The sequence below is a fragment of the Phaenicophaeus curvirostris genome, chromosome 10 (genome assembly GCF_032191515.1).
Source record: "Phaenicophaeus curvirostris isolate KB17595 chromosome 10, BPBGC_Pcur_1.0, whole genome shotgun sequence".
Lineage (NCBI taxonomy): Eukaryota > Metazoa > Chordata > Aves > Cuculiformes > Cuculidae > Phaenicophaeus > Phaenicophaeus curvirostris.
Genome location: NC_091401.1, coordinates 11,199,730 through 11,220,307, shown reverse-complemented (window position 1 = coordinate 11,220,307; position 20,578 = coordinate 11,199,730). Strand labels below are relative to the sequence as shown.

General features: G+C 38.8%; 1 protein-coding gene across 1 annotated transcript in view; it reads left to right on the top strand.

Annotated features, from left to right (window-relative positions):
• COL4A3 (collagen type IV alpha 3 chain) overlaps positions 1-19,068 on the top strand; it is a 65,353-nt gene extending 46,285 nt beyond the window's left edge. The window contains exons 35-52 of the mRNA XM_069864957.1: positions 846-944; positions 2,468-2,557; positions 2,946-3,085; positions 4,127-4,253; positions 4,527-4,607; positions 5,593-5,691; positions 6,662-6,712; positions 7,666-7,851; positions 8,405-8,535; positions 8,978-9,050; positions 10,505-10,576; positions 10,698-10,817; positions 11,845-11,943; positions 12,522-12,734; positions 13,407-13,584; positions 14,586-14,700; positions 15,966-16,138; positions 16,413-19,068. Of these exons, the coding sequence (XP_069721058.1) occupies positions 846-944; positions 2,468-2,557; positions 2,946-3,085; positions 4,127-4,253; positions 4,527-4,607; positions 5,593-5,691; positions 6,662-6,712; positions 7,666-7,851; positions 8,405-8,535; positions 8,978-9,050; positions 10,505-10,576; positions 10,698-10,817; positions 11,845-11,943; positions 12,522-12,734; positions 13,407-13,584; positions 14,586-14,700; positions 15,966-16,138; positions 16,413-16,497 (2,132 nt within the window). The 3' untranslated portion in view covers positions 16,498-19,068. The remainder of the gene's footprint in view (positions 1-845; positions 945-2,467; positions 2,558-2,945; positions 3,086-4,126; positions 4,254-4,526; positions 4,608-5,592; positions 5,692-6,661; positions 6,713-7,665; positions 7,852-8,404; positions 8,536-8,977; positions 9,051-10,504; positions 10,577-10,697; positions 10,818-11,844; positions 11,944-12,521; positions 12,735-13,406; positions 13,585-14,585; positions 14,701-15,965; positions 16,139-16,412) is intronic.
• The last annotated feature ends 1,510 nt before the right edge of the window (positions 19,069-20,578 follow it).

Below are 20,578 nucleotides of genomic sequence, written 5' to 3'. Positions count from 1 at the left end.
CTGGAGAAGAGAGGACTCCAAGGAGATCTTCCAGTAGTGACCTTCCAGTACCTGAAAGGGACCTACAGGAAAGCTGGAGAGGGATTATTCATAAAGGCTTGCAGTAGTAGGACTAGGGGGAATGGGTATAAACTGGAGCGGGGCAAACTTTGGCTTGATATAAGGAAAGGTATTTTCACCATCAGACTCATGAGACACTGGAATAGGTCACCAAGGGAAGTTGTGGTTGCCCAGTCCCTGGGGGTGTCCAAGGCCAGGTTTGATGGGGCCTTGAGCATCCTGACCTAGTGGGAGGTGTCCCTGCCCATGGCAAGGGGGTTGGAACTGGGTGATGTTTAAGGTCCCTTCCAACCCGAACTATTCTATGATTCTATGATTAATATGTCAGTAGTACTGGAAGGCTTACATAAATATGTGCTATACATTCATGGTTTTATGCAATTACTGGCCAATGAGTACAGAAATGGCTGTGCTTACCCACTGGATGCTGGATTGCAAAGAAATTGAGGCTACTCAGAAATATCTGCCTGTCAGAAGAATTTCTTTGTTAGCAGTATTAACGCAGACCCTCTTTTTAAGGGTTGTGCATGCTTAACTGATGCCATCTGGCTTTCTGTGTAGGCATTTTCTTATGGAAGCTTTAGGAGACTTTCTTTTGTCTCTATATAAGAAACCGAGAAGGCATGAACGGTGAGCTTGTCTTGCTTGAGTGTGTTCACAGAGTGAAAATCCTATGCTCCACTTCTGCTTCATTAGTTTTAACAGTTAAAAAACTTCAAACTTTACATGAATCAACATTTTAGAATAAGTTTTGTATTAAAAAAAAAACAACAACTTTGTTTCAGGGATTCAAGGAAGAAAGGGTCTCAAGGGAGCAAAAGGAGATGCTGGTGTGCAAGGTCCCCCAGGTCTTGATGGGTCTGAAGGAATAGCTGGTCTACCAGGTACAGAATATTGAGAATTACATGTGTCACGCAAAGGGTAAGGGTATTGCCTCCATGTTTGCCTGTAAACTCAGTTCGAGCAGCAGCATTGCATCCTCCGTGGTAACTGCGAAACTTTTCTGAGAATTCTGAAACCAAGGAATTTCAAAATCTACTATTTGAAGATCATAGCAGCTACCACCTAATGATCATGTGTTTCCTTCCAAATATAGACCATTGTTTGTGGTCTATAGAAATAGAATAGAATGGAAAATTATAGTGTTCAGGACTTGATATGAACTTTAAAATGTAAACATTGCTGAGGTCAGTAAATAAAAAGTTATATTTATAAATAAGTAAAGAGAAGTTTGAATTCCTAATATTATAGCAAAAAAGCAAGCATTCTAAAATACAAACACAATATTTCAGAAGCTTTTTTTATTTCAGATTAAATCCCTTTCCTTTTTCAAAGCCTACATAGTAGGATTATATTTTGAAAGTGAAAAAGTAGTTTCCTCAGTGAAAAGCAGACTTAAAAAAAAAACTGCATAAATTCTAAACCTACCTAATCCATTTCAGAAGTTTTAATCTGCTGTTGTCATAAGCTCACGCAATACCTGTTGAACTCTGAGTGAGACAACATATCTGCTGTTTTCAAATGAATACTAATAGAATATCTTTACTTCTATGTTCTGTATTTTTGATTCTTTGAGAGACCTTCTTTCTAGAAAACCCTACGACACTGTAATTAGATACATTAAAATGGTGACAATTAGAAAGAATTTTAACCTTCTGATCAAGGTGGTTCTTCTCATGATGGTAATTAGCCTTGCTGCTATGTCACTATGGTGTCTGTCACAAACATCCTTTATAGTCATTGTTGGTGTAGGTATCACAGGGAAAGGTGCAAATGCTCCACTACTCCGTGTTTTGGTTTTTTATGGAGGAAATATGACTTTGCTCACCTAAAACTTCAGGCAGGTACCTTGGAATTTAGGCATCTGGACAGTTGATATGCAGCTACATCTTGCAGTCATTAAGCTGACTGCTAATCTAGGTAGATAAGCGAGTCAGGGAAAAACGTGTGAAAGCCATGTTAAAAAAAAAAAAAAAAAAGCTCTTGAGTATACTCATCGTAAGAAGTGCATAATTAGTAAGTAATAATGTGATTGTGACATGCCCAGAAACCAGACTGAACTCAGGGAACAATGAAAGAGTTCAGTGCGTAAATACAAATTCATGGTCTTGATCAAAATTGGCAAAAAGTGTATTTCAGCTGCTGCCCCTAAGTGCTGTGGTCACAAACTTTAATTTCAATGTTGATCCATACGATGCTTGCAATCTCCTTGACTTTCTGACAACAGTAATAATAGCTTTATCTGTCTCTGGGTCAGGAGAAAGAATTATACTTTGATTGCATGTTGATTTTTAAAATAACAAGATATCATGGTGAGGTGGATGATAGATTTTGTTTTCTCAACAGCTCCACCAGCCAGTGTCTAAAGCAAAGATGTAAAGATGACAATTATTTCTTCATCTTGCAGGTGTCAAAGGATTTATGGGTCTTCCAGGGATTCCTGGAGGACAAGGATTCCCAGGTGCACCAGGAAACAAAGGGGACATGGGGGTTCCAGGTCAGTTTCTATCAAGCTGTATTACAAACTTATAGACTATACAGAAGCATTTGCACTGACCTGAGCAGTTGCTGTAAGCACACTTTACAACACCGAGAGTGGAATTTATTCTTAGCTATATGCAGAGACTTCTCACGACCACAACATTTGCTTGACCTGCAGAATGCAGTTCTTTCACTCTCTAAATGAAATGTATCTTCTTGAATTTTAGTTGTTGTTACGTGTAAGAACCTCTTTTTAATGTGTTTAGAAATAAAATCCCTGTCTGTGCAAATTACTTTAATGAAGAATGAGTAGCTGAATGTATTGGCAGTAGTTCACAAAACATGAAATGTAATATGCAGTTATGATCTGTTTAAGAATGGTATCATTATCTGTATTTTTCCAGGTCCAAAAGGACAGAAAGGATCTCCAGGCTTTCCAGGGACATCAGGAGACCCTGGTCCAGTGGGCTATGGTGGCTTTCCAGGTGACAAAGGAGACCCTGGGTACCCATCTCTGGGGCCTCCAGGAGAACCCGGTCCAAAGGTATAAAGGCAATGGAAACATTGTCAACTTAGACAGTAAGCAGAGCCTTTGACTATAGAAAAAGAACAACGTGTAAGCAAGAGCTGTGGAGTTTGCAGGAGTAGATGATTTCTTTAGTGATTAGAAGTATGAAAATACTATTGTCATTACTTGGGAGAAATTTTATAGCTCATATTATTTCATTTTTCTTTCAGTGTAGGAATTTCTTATTTGTAAAGATGGAACATCTTGGAAATAACTTTGTTTCTGTAAAAGTTGATAATCCATTAAGAACTTAGAAAGTCAGCAGTAGGAGTACTTGAATGTTAAATAGTACAGAAAAATATAATCTTAGGAACATATTCTTAGCAAACATGAAAATTTCATAATCTAAAATCAGACTGTTGTTTTTTAACAGTCTGGTAACGTCATTACACAAGATGAATTGTTTTCTTTCTTAGCAATGTATGTTACTGAACATAATTCATATCTAAGCAGTATCTAAGTTAGGTCAATTGTGTACAATTGACTCCACTTTTTGGTGTTGTTGAAGAAGGAGTATTTTTACATATGAGATTACCTGAAATACATGATTGAGGCTGGAGGCTGAAAACTGTACTGTAGCTCCTGCAACCTAAATTATCTGGGTTTTGTCTGTATTACCTGGATAGCCACAAGGAGATGACTGTCGTGAAAGTCAGTAATTCAAGGAAAAATATGTATTTCAGTATTTTGTACAGCTGCATGATATGTAAGGAGTGTGTGTTTGGATCAAAACAGGAGCTGTTAGAATAAAATTGAAGAGAAGTAAGTCTATGTGCTGGTGAAAACATCTAAAGACTGAAGTTGGTTTGAGCAGATCAAAGATCTTGTCTTAGCTATGTCGAGAGGGCCAGTAATTTATGAGAAGATTTCTTATTAGTCTGCTTTGATTTTTGTCTGAAAATCATAATGAACCATGATTACATTACTTAACCTTTAAAATTACTATCGTTCATATCAAGAATGGAATGTATTTAATGTAATGTGATTCTTTACCTGTGTGCAACTGCCATTTCTCAGGGAGATCCAGGTCCCCCAGGAGTTTTGGGCAAAAAAGGAGAAAAAGGATCTCAAGGTCATCCAGGAGAGAAAGGAGTACCAGGACCCCATGGGATCAGAGGGGATACTGGGGGTGCAGGAGTCCCAGGTATGCTTTGGTATGGAGGAGTGGTGAGATGTTGACATGTCTCAAGAAGATAATTTCTCAATGAACTTCACAGGACACCTGTATAATGGCACTTTTATATTCAACTGCTGTAAACCTAAACAGCTCCTTCATAGTCGGAGAAGCCAGGGCAGCTTGTGTCAGCCAGACAGCTTTTACAGCTGCCCAAAGCAGAAATAATGGTGAATTTCTCCAACTGAGTCTCAATCTAGGGAGAATGACTTTTCTCCTCTACCACATTCTTTCTACTTACAGGAAAGCCTGGACCTCCTGGAGGTATTGGTGTGAAAGGATTGCCAGGCTGCCCAGGACAACAGGGCATTGCAGGCCCTCCTGGTATGGTTTATGGCATCCCTCCCAACTCACTGCCTCCTGGGTTGTTATTTTCTGTGTAGTGAGGTGGCTGATGTTCTTATTCTTCTGAGCTTTTTAGAGTTTAACTGGAGCAGTTCATTTGTTAGTTCTAGCCTTTGTTTAACTTTTCTAGTTCCAGCTAAGGTCTTTAACAGCCTGATTTCAACGTGACTAGTTCATCTAAGACAAGAGTTTTTTTAATTTTTGGTTACTATTGTAATACTTCTTGCCTTTTTTTTTTTTAATCCAGAGGTCTCAATATGTGATACCCACACAATTGTAAGAAAGGCTGTTCTGCCTCCTGAAAAAGATTAATAAGCTAAGATGTAGCAAGATGAGAAGAAATGAAATAGAGTAGAAAGAGAGGACGGAGTTGCAATTGCTTGTTACAGCAACAGAAAAGATCAAATCACTCAAAATATATATAAGGGGGGTGCATGTATATATGCATCAAAAATGAGGCGTGCACTGCAGACTTTATTAAACTGAGTGCCAGACATTGTCTGCAAAAAAGACCGTTGAATGATCTCATATGCAGAGATCCTCATCAAAGTGATGATGCTGTGTTTTGTAGATTCTAGTGAACTTGCACTGACCTATCAGCAGTTAGCAAAGATCAGAATCTACTGCCTGTTTAGGGAGACCTTGAATTTGTAATAAAGCCACAGAGGGGGAACAACACTGCTTGAACAGATTCTCAATAGCACTGGTTAAAGCAAAGGCAGAGTCCTAAAATGTCTTTGAAAGACAGGAAGTTATTGCCTGTGGAAACAGTAGGGACGTTAAAACCACTGAAGTCTAGTGAGCCCAATAAAAATTGTATGCTGCTCTTAACAAATGCTTATATACAAACACAGTTACATCTATCTTTGAAGTAGCTGTGAACCAATTACTAAGGGGGACTCCTCCCTTTGAAATGCAAAATAATAGAGGTAAAAATTATATTGTGGTCCCTTAAAATTCACAGGTGCTGTTGGAGAGCCTGGAAAAAATGGACTTGTTGGTGAAAGAGGTAATAAAGGTCACGATGGTATGCCTGGTCCCCCAGGAGGAAAAGGAGAACCAGGTAACTCCCGTGACAGATTTTCATTTCTTTTTACAATGGTGTTTTTCCCTAGTTAAACTGACAAGGATAATTTGTGAAGGATTAGTGAGCTTCTGTGGAGCCAAGGATAAATTTATAAGTCCGAAGTTCTTCACTTTTGCATAACTCACAGGTTTTTCTATGTAACTATTGCACATGCTGTTAACAAACCAAACACATGTCACAGCTCCATTACACATGATTTGTCATAGCTTCCCCTGAAAATGTAAAGTCTGAAAGAGCCAAAGTATTGCTGTTAATGGCTTTTATGTGTTTAACCTCAGACATGAAAAGAACAAAAATCCTTTCAAAGGAATCTTCTCTCTTAAGTGGAAATAAGAGAAAAGGACTCACAGTGTTTACATTAATAGTGAAGGTTTCCATGACCTGGCCCTTGGGTTGTAAATCTTTCATTTGAATGTCAATCCTGATGTCATCAAAGTCCACTGATAGATTTTTGTTCTCCACTGAATTCTGACTGAAGGTGTTTTTATTCACTACAGTGAAAATGTTTCTTTGCATGTCATTATAACGAAGATACTGACTGGCATTCACAGGATTCATTATGTTTTTTTCATATTAAGTTTCGAGTAATCACTGCTAATGTATTTTCTTTCTTGGATATTTGCATTTCTTCATTAATTTTTCTTAGTTACTAACTTAAATGCAGATTTTTCTTCTGGTTTCTTCCTCTGAGATAAGACAAAGCTTATTATTGTAGAATATACCTCAACTACCATTGATGAGTAACAGTTCCTACTACAAAGAAAAACTTACAAATTCAATTTGTATTTCTGGATAGGAGAAAAGAAAATAACCAGTAAATTGTTTTACGTGTAACTAAAATCTCTGGTTTGATTCAGTGAATTATGAAGAAATGTATGAAATATTTAATAACTGTGAAGTTCAGGAACTCAAGAATTTGAGTATAACTTGACCTAATATTTTATAGGAGCACCAGGGAGAGGAATCCCTGGCCTTCGAGGTATTCCTGGTCGTAAAGGTGAGTTACTTCAGAAGACAAAAGCTTAATTTTTAAATACCAGAATCATCATCTTTAAGCTGCCTCCTGCTTTTGGATGCTTCCACTTTCAGAGGAAATCAAGAGTGATGCCGTGTTTTAGATCAATGGTTTGCTGCTGTATGTTAAATGTCAAGAGTTCTTGCTTGTAAAGTTAAGGTTATTGTAAAAGGGAAATGAAGAAGCCGACTTCTGTGGTTTTTGAAGGTCATATACACATTCTAGAGCTTTTGACATTAATTAAATTAACAGATTGTGTCCTAATGAGAACAGATGATGATGAAGCATACTCTAGGAAAGTTACAGTGATTCCACTTTCATTTTGTTCACTTCCCTTTCTACACTGATGCACTATTGACTGAGGGGACTCTTCCCATTTTTTAGGTTTTGCATGGTGTTTCTAGTATTGGTATAAATCCATTAATTTGCTTTACTTTAAAAACAAAATGCCCTTCATAACCTCCATACATAGATCACATGCTCTAACATCAACATTAGAACAATGCCCTTTTGGAATAGTCCCTCATTTTTTTGTACTCATATTGATGCTGTTAACTGGAACTTAGTTTAAAAAGATTTCCCAGTTCAGTTCTGATGTTCAAAGAAGTATTTCTTCTACTCATGCATCAAGGAATATTCCCTGCTCTGGTCTTTCTATCATCCTCTCAAGTTTATTCCTTTGTGTGAGCAAACTCTGAAGTGGATTTTTAAAAATAAATAAATAAATAAATAAGGAGTGGTGCATACAGTGCCTTGCAGTGAGCCCTGTCTTCTCACAACTAGTTTTCTTTAAAGTGGTAAGGTGGATCTGGGACTTCTCCATATTAAAAACACTGAATTCTGTCTTGTGGTATAGTAATGGCACATAGTCTGTGTAGCCACATCATCTGACCATCTTGACAGCTTTCTCCATATGTAATACTTACACTTCACAGGAATCAAAGGCAACATGGGACTACCTGGTTTTCCTGGGCCACCAGGTATGAAAGGTCATCAGGGTGATCAAGGACCTGTTGGACCTCCTGGCTTAGTGGGGCCACCTGGATTTCAAGGCACAACAGGCATGGCAATTCCTGGCCAAAAAGGAAATAGAGGTATTGCTGGTGCAGATGGAAGACCAGGTGTGTTGTTTTAACTCCTTATTTATCTGAAATATTATACTGATAATTGAAAGCAGAATTCAGCCTGTCTGGAACACAGGGTTGAAAAGGGTCTGCCCCCAGGACAGCTTCATAGTTAAAGGGGTAGTTCCTTTACCAGTTAATGCAATGTTAGCATGGCAAACACAGTGATGGTCTATGCAGTGTGATGCAAATTAAAATAATGCTAAGCTTTTCAGTCCACTTGATTGTATTATTTAGCTTTCTTCCCATGTGGTCAGTAGCACACCTGAGATCCAAAGTGAGATAGCCTGAGTGTGATCACAGGCATAACAGCTGGAGACTATTCAAAAACGTAGTGTCATACAGGAGTGCAAGAACTTGCTCTGATCTCAGATTAAATTAACAAGGTAGAAAAAAAGACTTTTTTTTTTTAAATGGGTGTATTTCTTGGGAATTGCTGAGCCAAACATGAGTGCCAATATAGAGTCATTAAATGTTGTACTGCATTGCCTGTAATGTATGTGGAATGTTGTTGGTAGCAGTATTTACTTACTCTGATACTTTTGTATAGGTGCTCCTGGTTTTCCAGGGCTTCCTGGTCTTCCTACTCCCAGCATGAAAGGAAGCAAAGGTGCTAGAGGGGCAGATGGCATCCCAGGGCCAACAGGGCCAGCCGGCAACATAGGTCCTCCTGGTCCAAAAGTCAGTGAGAAAAATATTGCTTGTTTCTTACTCCATTGTTAATTTTGCACTTACCATAAAAAATAACACTTGTAACAACGTAAAAAAAAAACAAAACAAAAAAGCCCAAACAAACAAAAAAACCCACATCCTCAAAAAAACACCCTTGTAATAGAGGAAAGATATTAAAATGGGCATGAAAAACAGCTTTTATGGACTTAAGGTGGACCAAAAAGAAAATGTTATAATTTTCTACCGTGTCATTCACTTGGCTGTTCTGTATTACAGTATAATATCAGCCGTGACATGACCATTTTTAACATGCTCACAAATGGAGCAGATAATTCTAGTTGTAGCATATTCTGGGACCGTAATGCTTTGAATATTCTGAACAAAAAGAAAATCTACTTTATAGCCTGCAGATGCTGCTTCGTGTTTGTTATTGGTGTTATCTGATTTGCAGGGAATAGAAGGTCGAGCAGGTTATCCTGGTGATAGAGGGGACTCTGGATTTCGTGGATTCCCTGGTGTAAAAGGTATCTGTGTATTTATTACAAACACATCTGTGGCGAGATACAATGATTTACATGTTCTGTTGTAACAGTATGTGTGTAATAGTACCAGGTGTGGTCCTAGAGACATGAGCAAGGTGTAGGTCACCTATGAATGAAAACATTCACTAAGGAGGAGAACGTTTTCTTAGAATTAGATGCTGTGGATATGTCCAAATGGATGGACAAGTCATGAAGGGCTGAAATGTCTGGCATCCATTCCAGGCAATTTCAAAATAAGTTTGTTCTTGATGACCGATGATGTGTGAGGACATTGGGACTGAGCCTGCGGATTAGAAATACCACGCTAGTACTAGATGATGTGACTTCTTGGCATCCTCTCAGTTACAGAACTCCAGAGCATTTGATCATAACTGCAACACAGAGCACTGGATCTTCTGTTTGCTGTTAGAACAGTCTTAATTATAATCTAATTTACCAGTTTATCAGCAGGTGATAGCAGAATATCAGCAGATATCAGCAGAATCATAGTATGTCCTGAGTTGGAAGGGACCCACAAGGATTATCTAGTCCAACTCCTATCCCTGCATAGGACAACCCCAGCATTTACACTGTAAAATGTATTGACTCCATTAATGTAATATTTCTGAGAGTTAGTTGGATGGCTAAATAAATAAATGGCTAAAAATCCTTTTCATTTAGACATTTTTCTAGAGAGTTAAATATGATCTAGATCTGCATTACCCCAAAATTCTCATTTTTTCAATTACCTGATTCATACTAACACAAAATTGCCATTGCATCTTTAACTTACTGGTTTGTGTTCTATGTTGATTATTGTGTATTTTAAATTTGTTCTAATTTGAAGAGTCACTTTACAGACAGTAATTGCACTTCCTTAAGCAAAAAACTCATTTCATTGCATAGCAGTCAAATCTCCTGACTTGATGATAAAAACCACTTTTTTTTTTTTTCATTTCTAGCCAAGCTGTTGAGATCAGTATGGATGTAAGGTTGTATTTTCCACAGAGAAAATAATTACTTATTAAGCTTCAAATACCCAAAACCAAGACAGCCTCCTGACAGCCATCAGCATAACTCTCAGTAGCGTTTAAAGGGACTTGAACTGCACAACATCACTGAAGGCAGCACTTGACCTGTAGACTCAGTGACAAAACCAGATTAGACTGCATACTTCTTATCTTAAGTTGAGCTTTTAGGTAATGTTTATGGCGCTAGCGCTTATATGAAAATAGGAATGGAAACATCTTATAAACTGACTGTGCTTGGCCAGTAAATCATGCAGTAACAGCAGAGATGTAGAAGTCCACTTTTATATTTCAAATTCATCTACAAGCTGTGTTACTCTTTGGGAAGGCTGCATGGATCATGCAGAACTCTTAAATAAGCTTCTGAAACTTTGACAGTTGTTTTGACTTTTTAAACCAGACAGACGTATCTCCTGTCTTCTTTTTTAGGAGAAAAGGGTAATCAAGGACCCCCTGGACCACATGGTGCAGAAGGGCCAAGGGGGCCAAAGGGCCATCAAGGTAACCAGCCCTTCTCATTCTAAAATGAGCTGACTTAGGTCGAGTTGCTTGTTTTGTTTTGTAGTTTGTTTGCTTTATTTTAATATAAAGCAATAGCTCTTCATTCTGTTTTTGCTGCTAGGTCCACCTGGAGTCCCTGGGAAAATATACTCCATCAGAGGAAGCAAGGGTCCCCCTGGACTGCCAGGAATTCCAGGAACACCAGGTGATCAAGGAATTCAAGGGATTCCTGGACCGCAAGGTGGTTTATATTTTTATCTTCGTACGTGTTTGTGTGCTGCTTAGTGTAACATTTTGGTTTGAGAAAACATGCTTCTGCATGGAAAATTGTTGTCTTTAAAAATACCTCTCCATATTGAAAAATAGCTTTATACCTCATTAACAATGTTGTGTTGATAACCTGTCTCATTCCATCTGCCCTCTGTCTTTGCAGTGATTGAGTTTCTCCTTCAACACAAGCCTAAGCAAAGTAATGAAATAAAGTAAACTTGGATCAAAACATTCAACATTTTTGTACACCCAGAACCATGCTCAGGATGTTTGTCATTTTGTGAGGGACATTACCACACATAATAGAAGTACTCTAGATGTACTATAGAGTGATTGTGTGTGGCATAGTCTGGGGGTGGGAAGGGAAAGAAGAGTCTGACTTTTCTATTGGCATTAGAAGTCAACTGCCACAGATGTGAGGAACTGAGGAAGCAAGGACAGGATGAGGTGGATGTGCAGTGGGTACTTGGTCAACCTTCTCAATATCACAGCTTTCCACCACAGGAATGGTGCTCCTCGGGGGGGGGCAGGCTTGCCACAAAGTATGCCCCACTCAGGAATGGCAGTTGCCTCCAACATAACAAAGCAGGCACTAAAGAATTGTTCTTTTACAGTTTCCTTCAAGTTGATTTACAAGAGTTGTATTTATAGAATTAAAAACCGTGACCAACATGATTATGGACTGTTACTGTATTTTTCAAATATTTCTATTTTATGACGTAGGCTATAAGAAAAACCTATTTGCTTTGGTTTCTGTTAACTTTTTCTATGAGACTAGTATTTGTATGCAGTACATTCAATGTTTCCTTGTAATCTTCCTGATACAAAATATGGTGGCAGTGACACAGTCTCAAAACTTAGTAAATGTGTGCTGATGTTTTTATTGTAATGCAGCTACATTTGCATGAGGATTTTAACTTTGATCATTAACAGTTACTGTAATGTAGAACAAGTACTGCTACATGATTCCAGGTGTTTTTTCTTGATTTACAATTTAGGACCTACAGGAGTAAAAGGTCTACCAGGAAGTTTTGGTCATCCAGGTCAATCAGGACTGCCTGGTCCAAAAGGAGACAAAGGATTTCCAGGACCAAGAGGTACAGGGAAGCAGACATCTCTGTGTGACTGCTGCTACTGAATTTATAGATAAACTGTATACCCGATTTCTGTAAATCCTTCCCCTTGAATGTATTGAGATTTTGTAATGTTTACAGTAGCTTTAGGGCTACAAGCACTTTCTTACCTTTGAACAGATGCATGTTTACAACTGAAATAATAATTTATGAAAACATGACTTGACTGTGCTCCTCTGTGATTAATCACATTCACTTATGCATTTGAAATCCCTAGGTATGCATGTGCCTTTTTGCATCAAAATAGAACTAAATATTTTTATTTAGTCACCATAAAATGTCTCTACTTTACAACTTTTTAGGTAAAAGTGGCCATGGTTCTTTAAAATATCTCACTGTTCCATGAAACCACGCAATGTAAAGCTATCTGAGCTAGGCCTGAAGGAGCTAATACATATGACAACAACTAGTATGAATTTTCAAGTTGTATTCTCTTACTGGTTAATTTTTTTGTTAGCTTTCAAGCAGTTCAACCAATCAAATGAAGTAAAAATTTGTAGGAAATTATAATATTTGCAGTCATCTTTGTTTCCCCTTCACAGGACAACCCGGATTGATTGGCTTTCCAGGTCTACAGGGGTTACCTGGATCACCGGGCACCGTCATTGCTAGTCCACCAAGAAGAGGTTTTATCTTTACTCGGCATAGTCAGTCGACAAAGATTCCTTCTTGCCCACATGGGACATCACAGATCTATGTTGGCTACTCGCTGCTTTTTGTACAAGGAAATGAACGAGCACACGGACAAGATCTTGGTACTGTAGTGGTAAAAATTTTCAGATTGGTTCTTTAGAGTCCTGTGGTGCTAAGTTGTCATGAAACCAAACTCACAGTAAGCATCCAAGATGAGCACTGGTTTCAGCCATCTGTCTCCAGACTGGTCTGCCACCCTGAGTCAATTCCGGAATCATGGCTTGAAAGGCACCTGTCTTTCCTGCACTCCTATATTCCCTTTTTGCTATCTCTAGGCATTTTTGAGGAGGAATTCACTTACTTATGGATAGATGTCTAGTATAAACATTCACAACATCTGCACAGGGCTGACAGCAACAACACAGGGTATGAGAGAGAATCTTCCATTTTTTTGAGACCAAATGAGATGCTTTAGGGTGTCAAAAATGGCACCAGAAGCTTTTGTTTAAGTGGCTGAATCCCAGCCACTGTATCAAGGAGTGATATAATTCAAGGTACTATTTTTAACAATTTTGGTCTTAGCCTTTATTTCTGTATATATATTTCTATATATGTATTCACATATCATAAGCATTTTGCTTTTGGATAATTCCACTGTACAGACACTTCTCTCTTTACAGGTACCAACTCTATTAATTCTCACTGTAGTAGATTGGATGCCATCATGTCTTTTCTGTTTGCTGCATGGAATATAAGCTTCTATCTGTTACAAACCTCTCCTCTTTGTCTTTTAGGGACAGCTGGTAGCTGCTTGCAGAGATTTAGCACCATGCCATTCTTATTCTGTAACACCAATGATGTTTGTAGTTTTGCTTCTCGCAATGACTATTCATACTGGCTGTCAGCTGCAGCAGTAATGCCAGCAGACATGGCGCCGATTTCTGGCAGGGCACTAGAAACCCATATAAGCAGGTAAGAGTATAAGAATTTTAGCTGTTCTGGCCAGGAACCACAAAGGCATCATAAATTATATTAAATAGCAAACCTTGGGCAAAGACCTGCCCATCTCAGCCAGTACAAGTTTTAACCTCCCTATTTTATTGCTCACCCGAATATGTCAGATATTCAGAGCTAAGAAAAGTCAGATTAAAGCTTGAATCCCACTGCAAAGCTCAGTCTGCATGGCTGCAATCCTACAGATTGCAGTGATATTTGGTTTTAAAACTATTGTTGTGCATATTGGAGGCAGACTGAAATGAAGTAAAGACAGCTTCATTCATAGGATTAAATGGCAAATCGAGTTCTGCTTTCAATCATGTGTGATACATTTACTGTACCTGGTGAAGAACATTGTAAGTTGAGGCTGAAGATTCTCTGCTGTGAAACACCCTTGGGCAAATGCATCCCTTCCTAGTTGCTTTAGAACAGCTGAGAAGGATGAAGAGCATCTTAAGAGGAAAAGCTCTAAAAGGCATGAAAGACTAAGAGTAGCAAAATCAAAGATGGGAAGTCAAGCTTTCCACTGTCTTCTAGCCTGTCCTAGACTGTTGTTGCAATTTAGTAGCTCAGCTTCGTAGTTTCTTCGTTTAGGAAATAAAGATTTGTTTTCCTCACCTAGGCAAATAAAAGTAGAGAACTTTGATTTAAACCATAGCAACATTAAGTAGTGAGCATGTGAAGAAGGTAAAATTTAGCTTGTTACTTTGGTAAAGATAAAACTAGGGAGCTCAGATGTTCGGGGATTGATTCCGCTTTTACACCAATTTTTGTCTGGAGTTACTTTTTGAGGTTGCAAAGCAAGGTATTTGGGTTACCTTCAATTCACTCATCTCTTCATGAAAGAGCAAACCTCTGAGTTGTAACATTTACGGCAAACCCTGCCATTAGGTAACTGCTATCATAGAAGATAACATCTTTTCTGCTTTCACATTTTCCCTTATATCTGCACTGAACACGTGTGCTGCTTCTTACAGGTGTGTGCTCTGTGAAGGAGCTGCAATGGTAATAGCAGTTCACAGCCAAACAACAGTGCTTCCTGCATGTCCAGAAGGCTGGATACCTCTCTGGAAGGGTTTTTCTTTTGTTATGGTAAGGATATAAGCTTGAATTGATAATTTTATGTACTTTCACTGGCATTTTCATCTGCTCATAGCCTATTTGTGTCTTGATAATTGTTCAATTCTTTTTTTTTCCCCTTTTCCAAGAAGTAGACAATAATTTTATTAACTCTTATTTAATGCCAGACGTATAGGAACAACACTTCTGATCTGCCCTGAAAAATAGGTGGCAGGAGGAAAAAGGTGAAAGAACTGTGGGATTTTCTGATATGACAAAAATAGCTGCGTACTCTCACTGTTGTGTGTCGTGCTAAGATCCAGGGAACAGGTTTGGGGAATGGAGAACTTAAACTGGTCCTGAACACAAATACACAGAAGTAGTAACTGACCCACTTCCATGCCAGGCTGTTCTTTTTATAAATCAGCTCTTGGGCCTGGACTCCACAGAAAACTAAAACCAAAACAAAAGCAGAACACTGTGAATGTAAGACTGCCCCAGCAATTTCGATGTCACAATGAGGTATGAGTGAAGGAAGTTCATAGTGTGCTTGCACAGTGAGAACTCATGATGGAAATAAGAGTCTATTTACTCTAGAGGATGCGGCACTTCACCTCAGTTTCCATGCCTGTGAGATGTCATGAGGATGCCCTGTTTTTACATGAAGTAAAGTCCTTTCTGTGTGAAATTTGTTGTCTTTCCTGGGATTTGGCTCTAAGTAGTAATAATCTTGGAAAAGAATGACGGACTTTTTGCAGCATGTGGTAAAAATAACTTGCTTCTTTACAGCATCAGCAAATTCAAATGGTATTTTCTAGCCAGTTTTCTACTGTCATAAATTATTTTAGAGCTATTTCTAAAAGCATTTACCAACATCAGAGAAGGAAAATGCCTTCTTTGGTTTTTGTGTTTGGAGAAGCAATCAATCCAACAAAAAATGAACACACACACTGACACAGAACAGAGGAGGTTCGGCTTATTTGCAGTTCAGTTACTCTAGGCCTGAGCTGGACAGAAGCAGCTGCTTTCTGCTCTCGGCACTGGTTGCAGTTGGGTGCCTTCTCACAGAGCAGAAAAAGGCCTTTGCAGAGATTTAAGAAATGCCATAGTTGTGATTGGATTTTCAGAGGCTTTTGTGCTTCATTTTAAGTTTGGTAAAACTAATCTGTGTTCATTTTGCTTTGCCAAAGATATCACAGAATGTATGATATGGTTTAGGAAGAGATATATTCTTTTGCCTGCAGTTTGCTAAAAGTTGATGGACAAGTTCTCATAAAAAAATGTATTGGTGGTTACAGTACACAAGTGCTGGCTCAGAAGCTTCTGGCCAAGCTTTGGCATCTCCTGGATCATGTTTGGAAGAATTTCGAGCCATCCCATTCATAGAATGCCACGGCAGGGGGACGTGCAACTACTACACAAATTCCTACAGCTTCTGGTTGGCATCGTTAAATCCAAGAAGAATGTTCAGGTAAACAGTTCTTCCCTGCATCCATACATATCACATCTGTGCTGCAAGTCCCTGAGGAGACGATAATTGCCTCCATAACATGGGAGGACTGCCCTAGCAATTGCCCTCAGTTTAGGTATCCCCCTGTGTTAGTGTGAAGCTCATTTCGTAGCACAAAGGTGCCTTCAGTGAGCCAAGGGTTTCAATGTTGTTGTCAGTAATTCCATATCCAAAGTTCCATCCTCTCTCCCTGCTTTGTAAAGTGAAAAGTAAATATTTGGTTTTCTCCTTTTAGGAGACCCATGCCACAGACTTTGAAAGCAGGAGAACTAGAAAACATCATCAGCCGTTGTCAGGTCTGCATGAAGAGTCCAGTCTAAACAGTGGCCACTCTTAATGGAACATGAAACTCTGCTTTGATTACAAAGAATTGCCTAACTCTGAAGAGCTATAATTTATTCAAGTCCAACTGCACCTGGAAAGAAAATTATAAATGGCCCATGCAGCAGCATGGTGAGGTGGGGCAACAGTTTGACATTTGTCTTTGGCAAATGCAAAGCACTTTGTTGGAGAAAGCTTGCAGTGGCCGCCTGCGGGGGCTTCTCCTGAACTGTCATTTCTGAGCTGCATCTTCATGATAAGACTATGGCATTGCCAGATCTTCAGTGGAAGACGTTAATGCTGCCTTGTGCTTTTCAAACTGCAAGACTAATACCAGCTTACGTATGTTCAGTGTTCAAAGTGGATATAATTTAAGATGAAAATCTGGCACTTACAAGAAATAGAGTTCATTAGGAGGTATTTTCAGTGCACTTTTAAACATATATTGATTCATTTAGGGTTGTTTTGGTTTGGTTTTCTTGTCTGATGAACAAGTATCTCCCCATTTACCCCACCCTTCCTCTGACTGGCAAACAGCAATACAATCCTTCTTTTTATCACTGTAATCGGAAAGGTTCTTGGCCAGCCAGAAAGTGACATGCATCAGCTGTGTTCTCCAGAGTGACTCTGGCAAAGGGCTGACTAATTGAAAGTGTTGGAAAGTTCTCATCGGATTCCATGGCTTTTGGCAAAGACCATGAGATCTTTTAAATTTTTCAGAATTTGACAGTATTGGGCCTTTATTATGATCACACGCTTTGGAATCTATTGAAGAACAACTATTTAGCATATCATAAACTGGGATTTAGATGGAATTAGCAATTGCTATATGGCTCAAGGGTTCCCATGGCATTATCATGTTATCACACACCTATCAGGATGTGATTTCTATCTTATTTATATTAGATAACAAAAAATATAGTATTCACATTTGATAATATTTTGTATTTAAATATTTATCACACATTTCTGCAAATGAAACCATTTATTCCATCCAGTTAAACACATGCATCCAAAAATTTTAAGACTGATGTTTAAATTGTACCATCTGAGCACTGACTTATCCAAGAGAATCCAACTGTAAACAAACATAAATACTTGAAAAGCACTTTCATTTACTCATACAACTTATATAAAATTGTAGCTCTGAGGTGTTTTTTTTAATATTTATAACATTGCACTTGCAAGTCTGTTTAAAATGGTAATGTTAACATTTAAAGTGTTAAAATTTGTCATACTTGCACATTCTATCAGAATTGCAGTATTTAGCGTTACAGAAGAGGCCTCATTCATCTGAATAGTTCTGTAAAAGCATCATTTTAAATGTAGGGTCTAGCAATTCATTGAAATAACCAAGATTTCTCATTTAGCTGTTTAAGCCAGTGAAATTTATATTGTTTCTGTTAAAATACTTGCATTGTGTTTGTCTGACTGTTTGAATTTTCAGTGTTAGCCTTACTAAGAAAAGTTTCATTTGTGTTTCATGCCAGTACCTTCTGATGGAGCTTATGTGAAGAGACCACTTACATGAATTGAATGCGTATTTTAAGATTACTGTTCACTTTAACAGTCACAGCACTTCTGTTTGCAAGTTGTAATTGTGAATTTGCAGGGTTTATGAAGGATCTTAGTGCAGATGCACTACTGATAAGAAGCTGTTAATATTTAGTCTTCCATTTGAGCCAAGTTTGGGGATGGGAGTGTGTTCCTTGAAATCACATACTAGATTTTTCCATAAACTCTGAAGTTTAAATGTTTGAAGATAAAATCCCCACCTGTAGCTTGTTCGGTTGTTGGGTTTTGGGGTTTGGTTTGGTTCCCATTCGAGCTTATTCAGCCACCCAAAGGCACTGTGTACTCCATACAATGGATGGAAGGCTGAACAGACCCTCGTGTAGCATCTACTGGTAGAACACAGAATGTAGGTAGCTGGGGCTGAAGTCTGCTGGAAATGCTCAGTACAGGATAATGTGTAAGGAGAAGGGAATGGGTTATAGTCCAAAGGTAAGTTACAAAGAGTTATGTCTCATAGCATAGCACATAACTGGAAGTTGTACCTCATTCCTGCTTTGGATTCTGCTGCTCACTGACTGTGTGGCCTTCACCAAGTTACTAAAGAAGAATTTTCATAAATGGCTTTAGATTTTTGAGTGTTCAAACTCAGTCTGTCTTTCAAAAGCATGAAACAGAACTGCAGGGATGCAGATGTTCATCAAGCTGAGCATAATACAAGCTTGAAACTGAATATCAAATAAAAACTTGAAAAAAAGCTGATTTTAAGCTGTCTGCAGAAGCCAATCCTTTTACTTCCCTACTGCTAAAGATTCTTGTGAGGATTAGTTAACTCCTGTCTGTAAATGCTTTGAGAGCCTTACCTGGAAATGCTGCAGAGGTGCGAGGTGTTCATCTATTGTACTGAAAGAATGGGAGCATGAGAAATCAGAACTAATGAACAAAGTTGAGGGGAGAGGAGGAAAGCAAACCTGCTGCTAAATACAGCCAAATAAAAGTATTTTGACTAAATACAAGACCCATTTCTCTTGGTTTTTTGTTCCACCCAGTGCTGATGATCTTTTCCACTCCATGCATAATATTACTTACAGTAAAAAAAAAGTCTTTTGATTAAAGGATGGTAGGAAGAGTTTGCCCTCAGAAAGATGCTTGCTCTCTTCTACTTGGACAACACTAGAAGTCTAGTGTATCCCAAGCTGGATCTCTGGGTGCCACCTTTCTTCCTAGACCTATTTTTGTATCAGATCCCTCTCACCTGTTGCTCCCAATATCTTCACTTGTCTTTGACCTGGGATCTGACTTGGCATCTTGCATTTGCCTGATGGTTGCTGGACAGTCAAGAGAACATTTCCCTGCCTCCAACCCAGCTCTGTGTTGCTGAGCCCACTGTGATGGGGCTGTGTCCTTGCAGGAGACACCACTGCCCTGCTCAGGCTGGAGCTGTCTTCCAAAGGAGGAAGCCGCTCTTGCAGCCAGCTGACAAGCACTTGTGCCTTGCCTAGGGAACAACAGTACCTCCAGGTTCAAGAAGGGGAAAAGACCAGCCACCAAAGAAGCCAAAACCTATAAAAACTGGAAAAGAGGACAATTTGTAGGGTTTCCTAAGACAGAAGGACTGTACCCAGACAAATGATGTCAGTGCGAAAATAAGAAAGAAGTATGTGAACGTCAAACTGACGTATGCAGCATTCTTAAGGATGGCCTTTGAAATCAATGAACAAGAAAATCAAGGGTAAAAACAGAGATTGGAAAACTGTTGAAGAAAGTTACTTGTGGTAGACCTTCTATAGAGTTGTTTGGTTGGAAAAGACCTTTGAGATCATTGAGTCCAGCCACACCCGTCCACTACTAAATCAGATCCCTGAGCACCTCATTGACTTGTCTTTTATGTCCCTCCAGGGATGGGGGCTTCACCACCTTCCTGGGCAGTCGTTCCAGTGCCTGAGAATCCTTTTGTTAAGGACATTTTTCCTGGTGTCCAATCTGAGCTGATACCAAAAATGCTGGCAAATAAACTCTCTAAGACTCACTTCAGAGTTTTAGAAAGCAAGCATCCTTTAATCAGGCCTAGGCAACATGAGGCAGTGATCTCCATCAATGATGTGCAATGAGACAAGAACTAGTTACAGAATGTGTTTCCCACTTAACATGCATATGTATAAATTATCCCAGAAATCTTGCACATATTCTGTTACTTTCCAAGGACTAATTTTAATGTTATTATGAACTTCACAACAGTCAAATCTCTTGCTAATTTGGAGCTTTAGTACTAGGTCTCTGTCTGACCTTGCATTTGAGATGGGGAAAGACTGCAAACAGGTGATTACAGCAGAGGTCTGCTCAGCACAGATCATACTGAACACAAGACGTTGCCATGTTCAAAGAATGAACAGCGTCTGCAAAAACACTGCTTGAAAGAAAACCTGCTTTCAGAGGGACGTTCTGTCTAACTTTCAAAAAAAGTTACTAGAGTTACTTCAATGAAACTTAACTCTGCTTTAGCTTAAATCAAAAACATCCCACTTTTTGCAACAGGGACTATTTTTTGTATCAAGGTGATTACAGAAG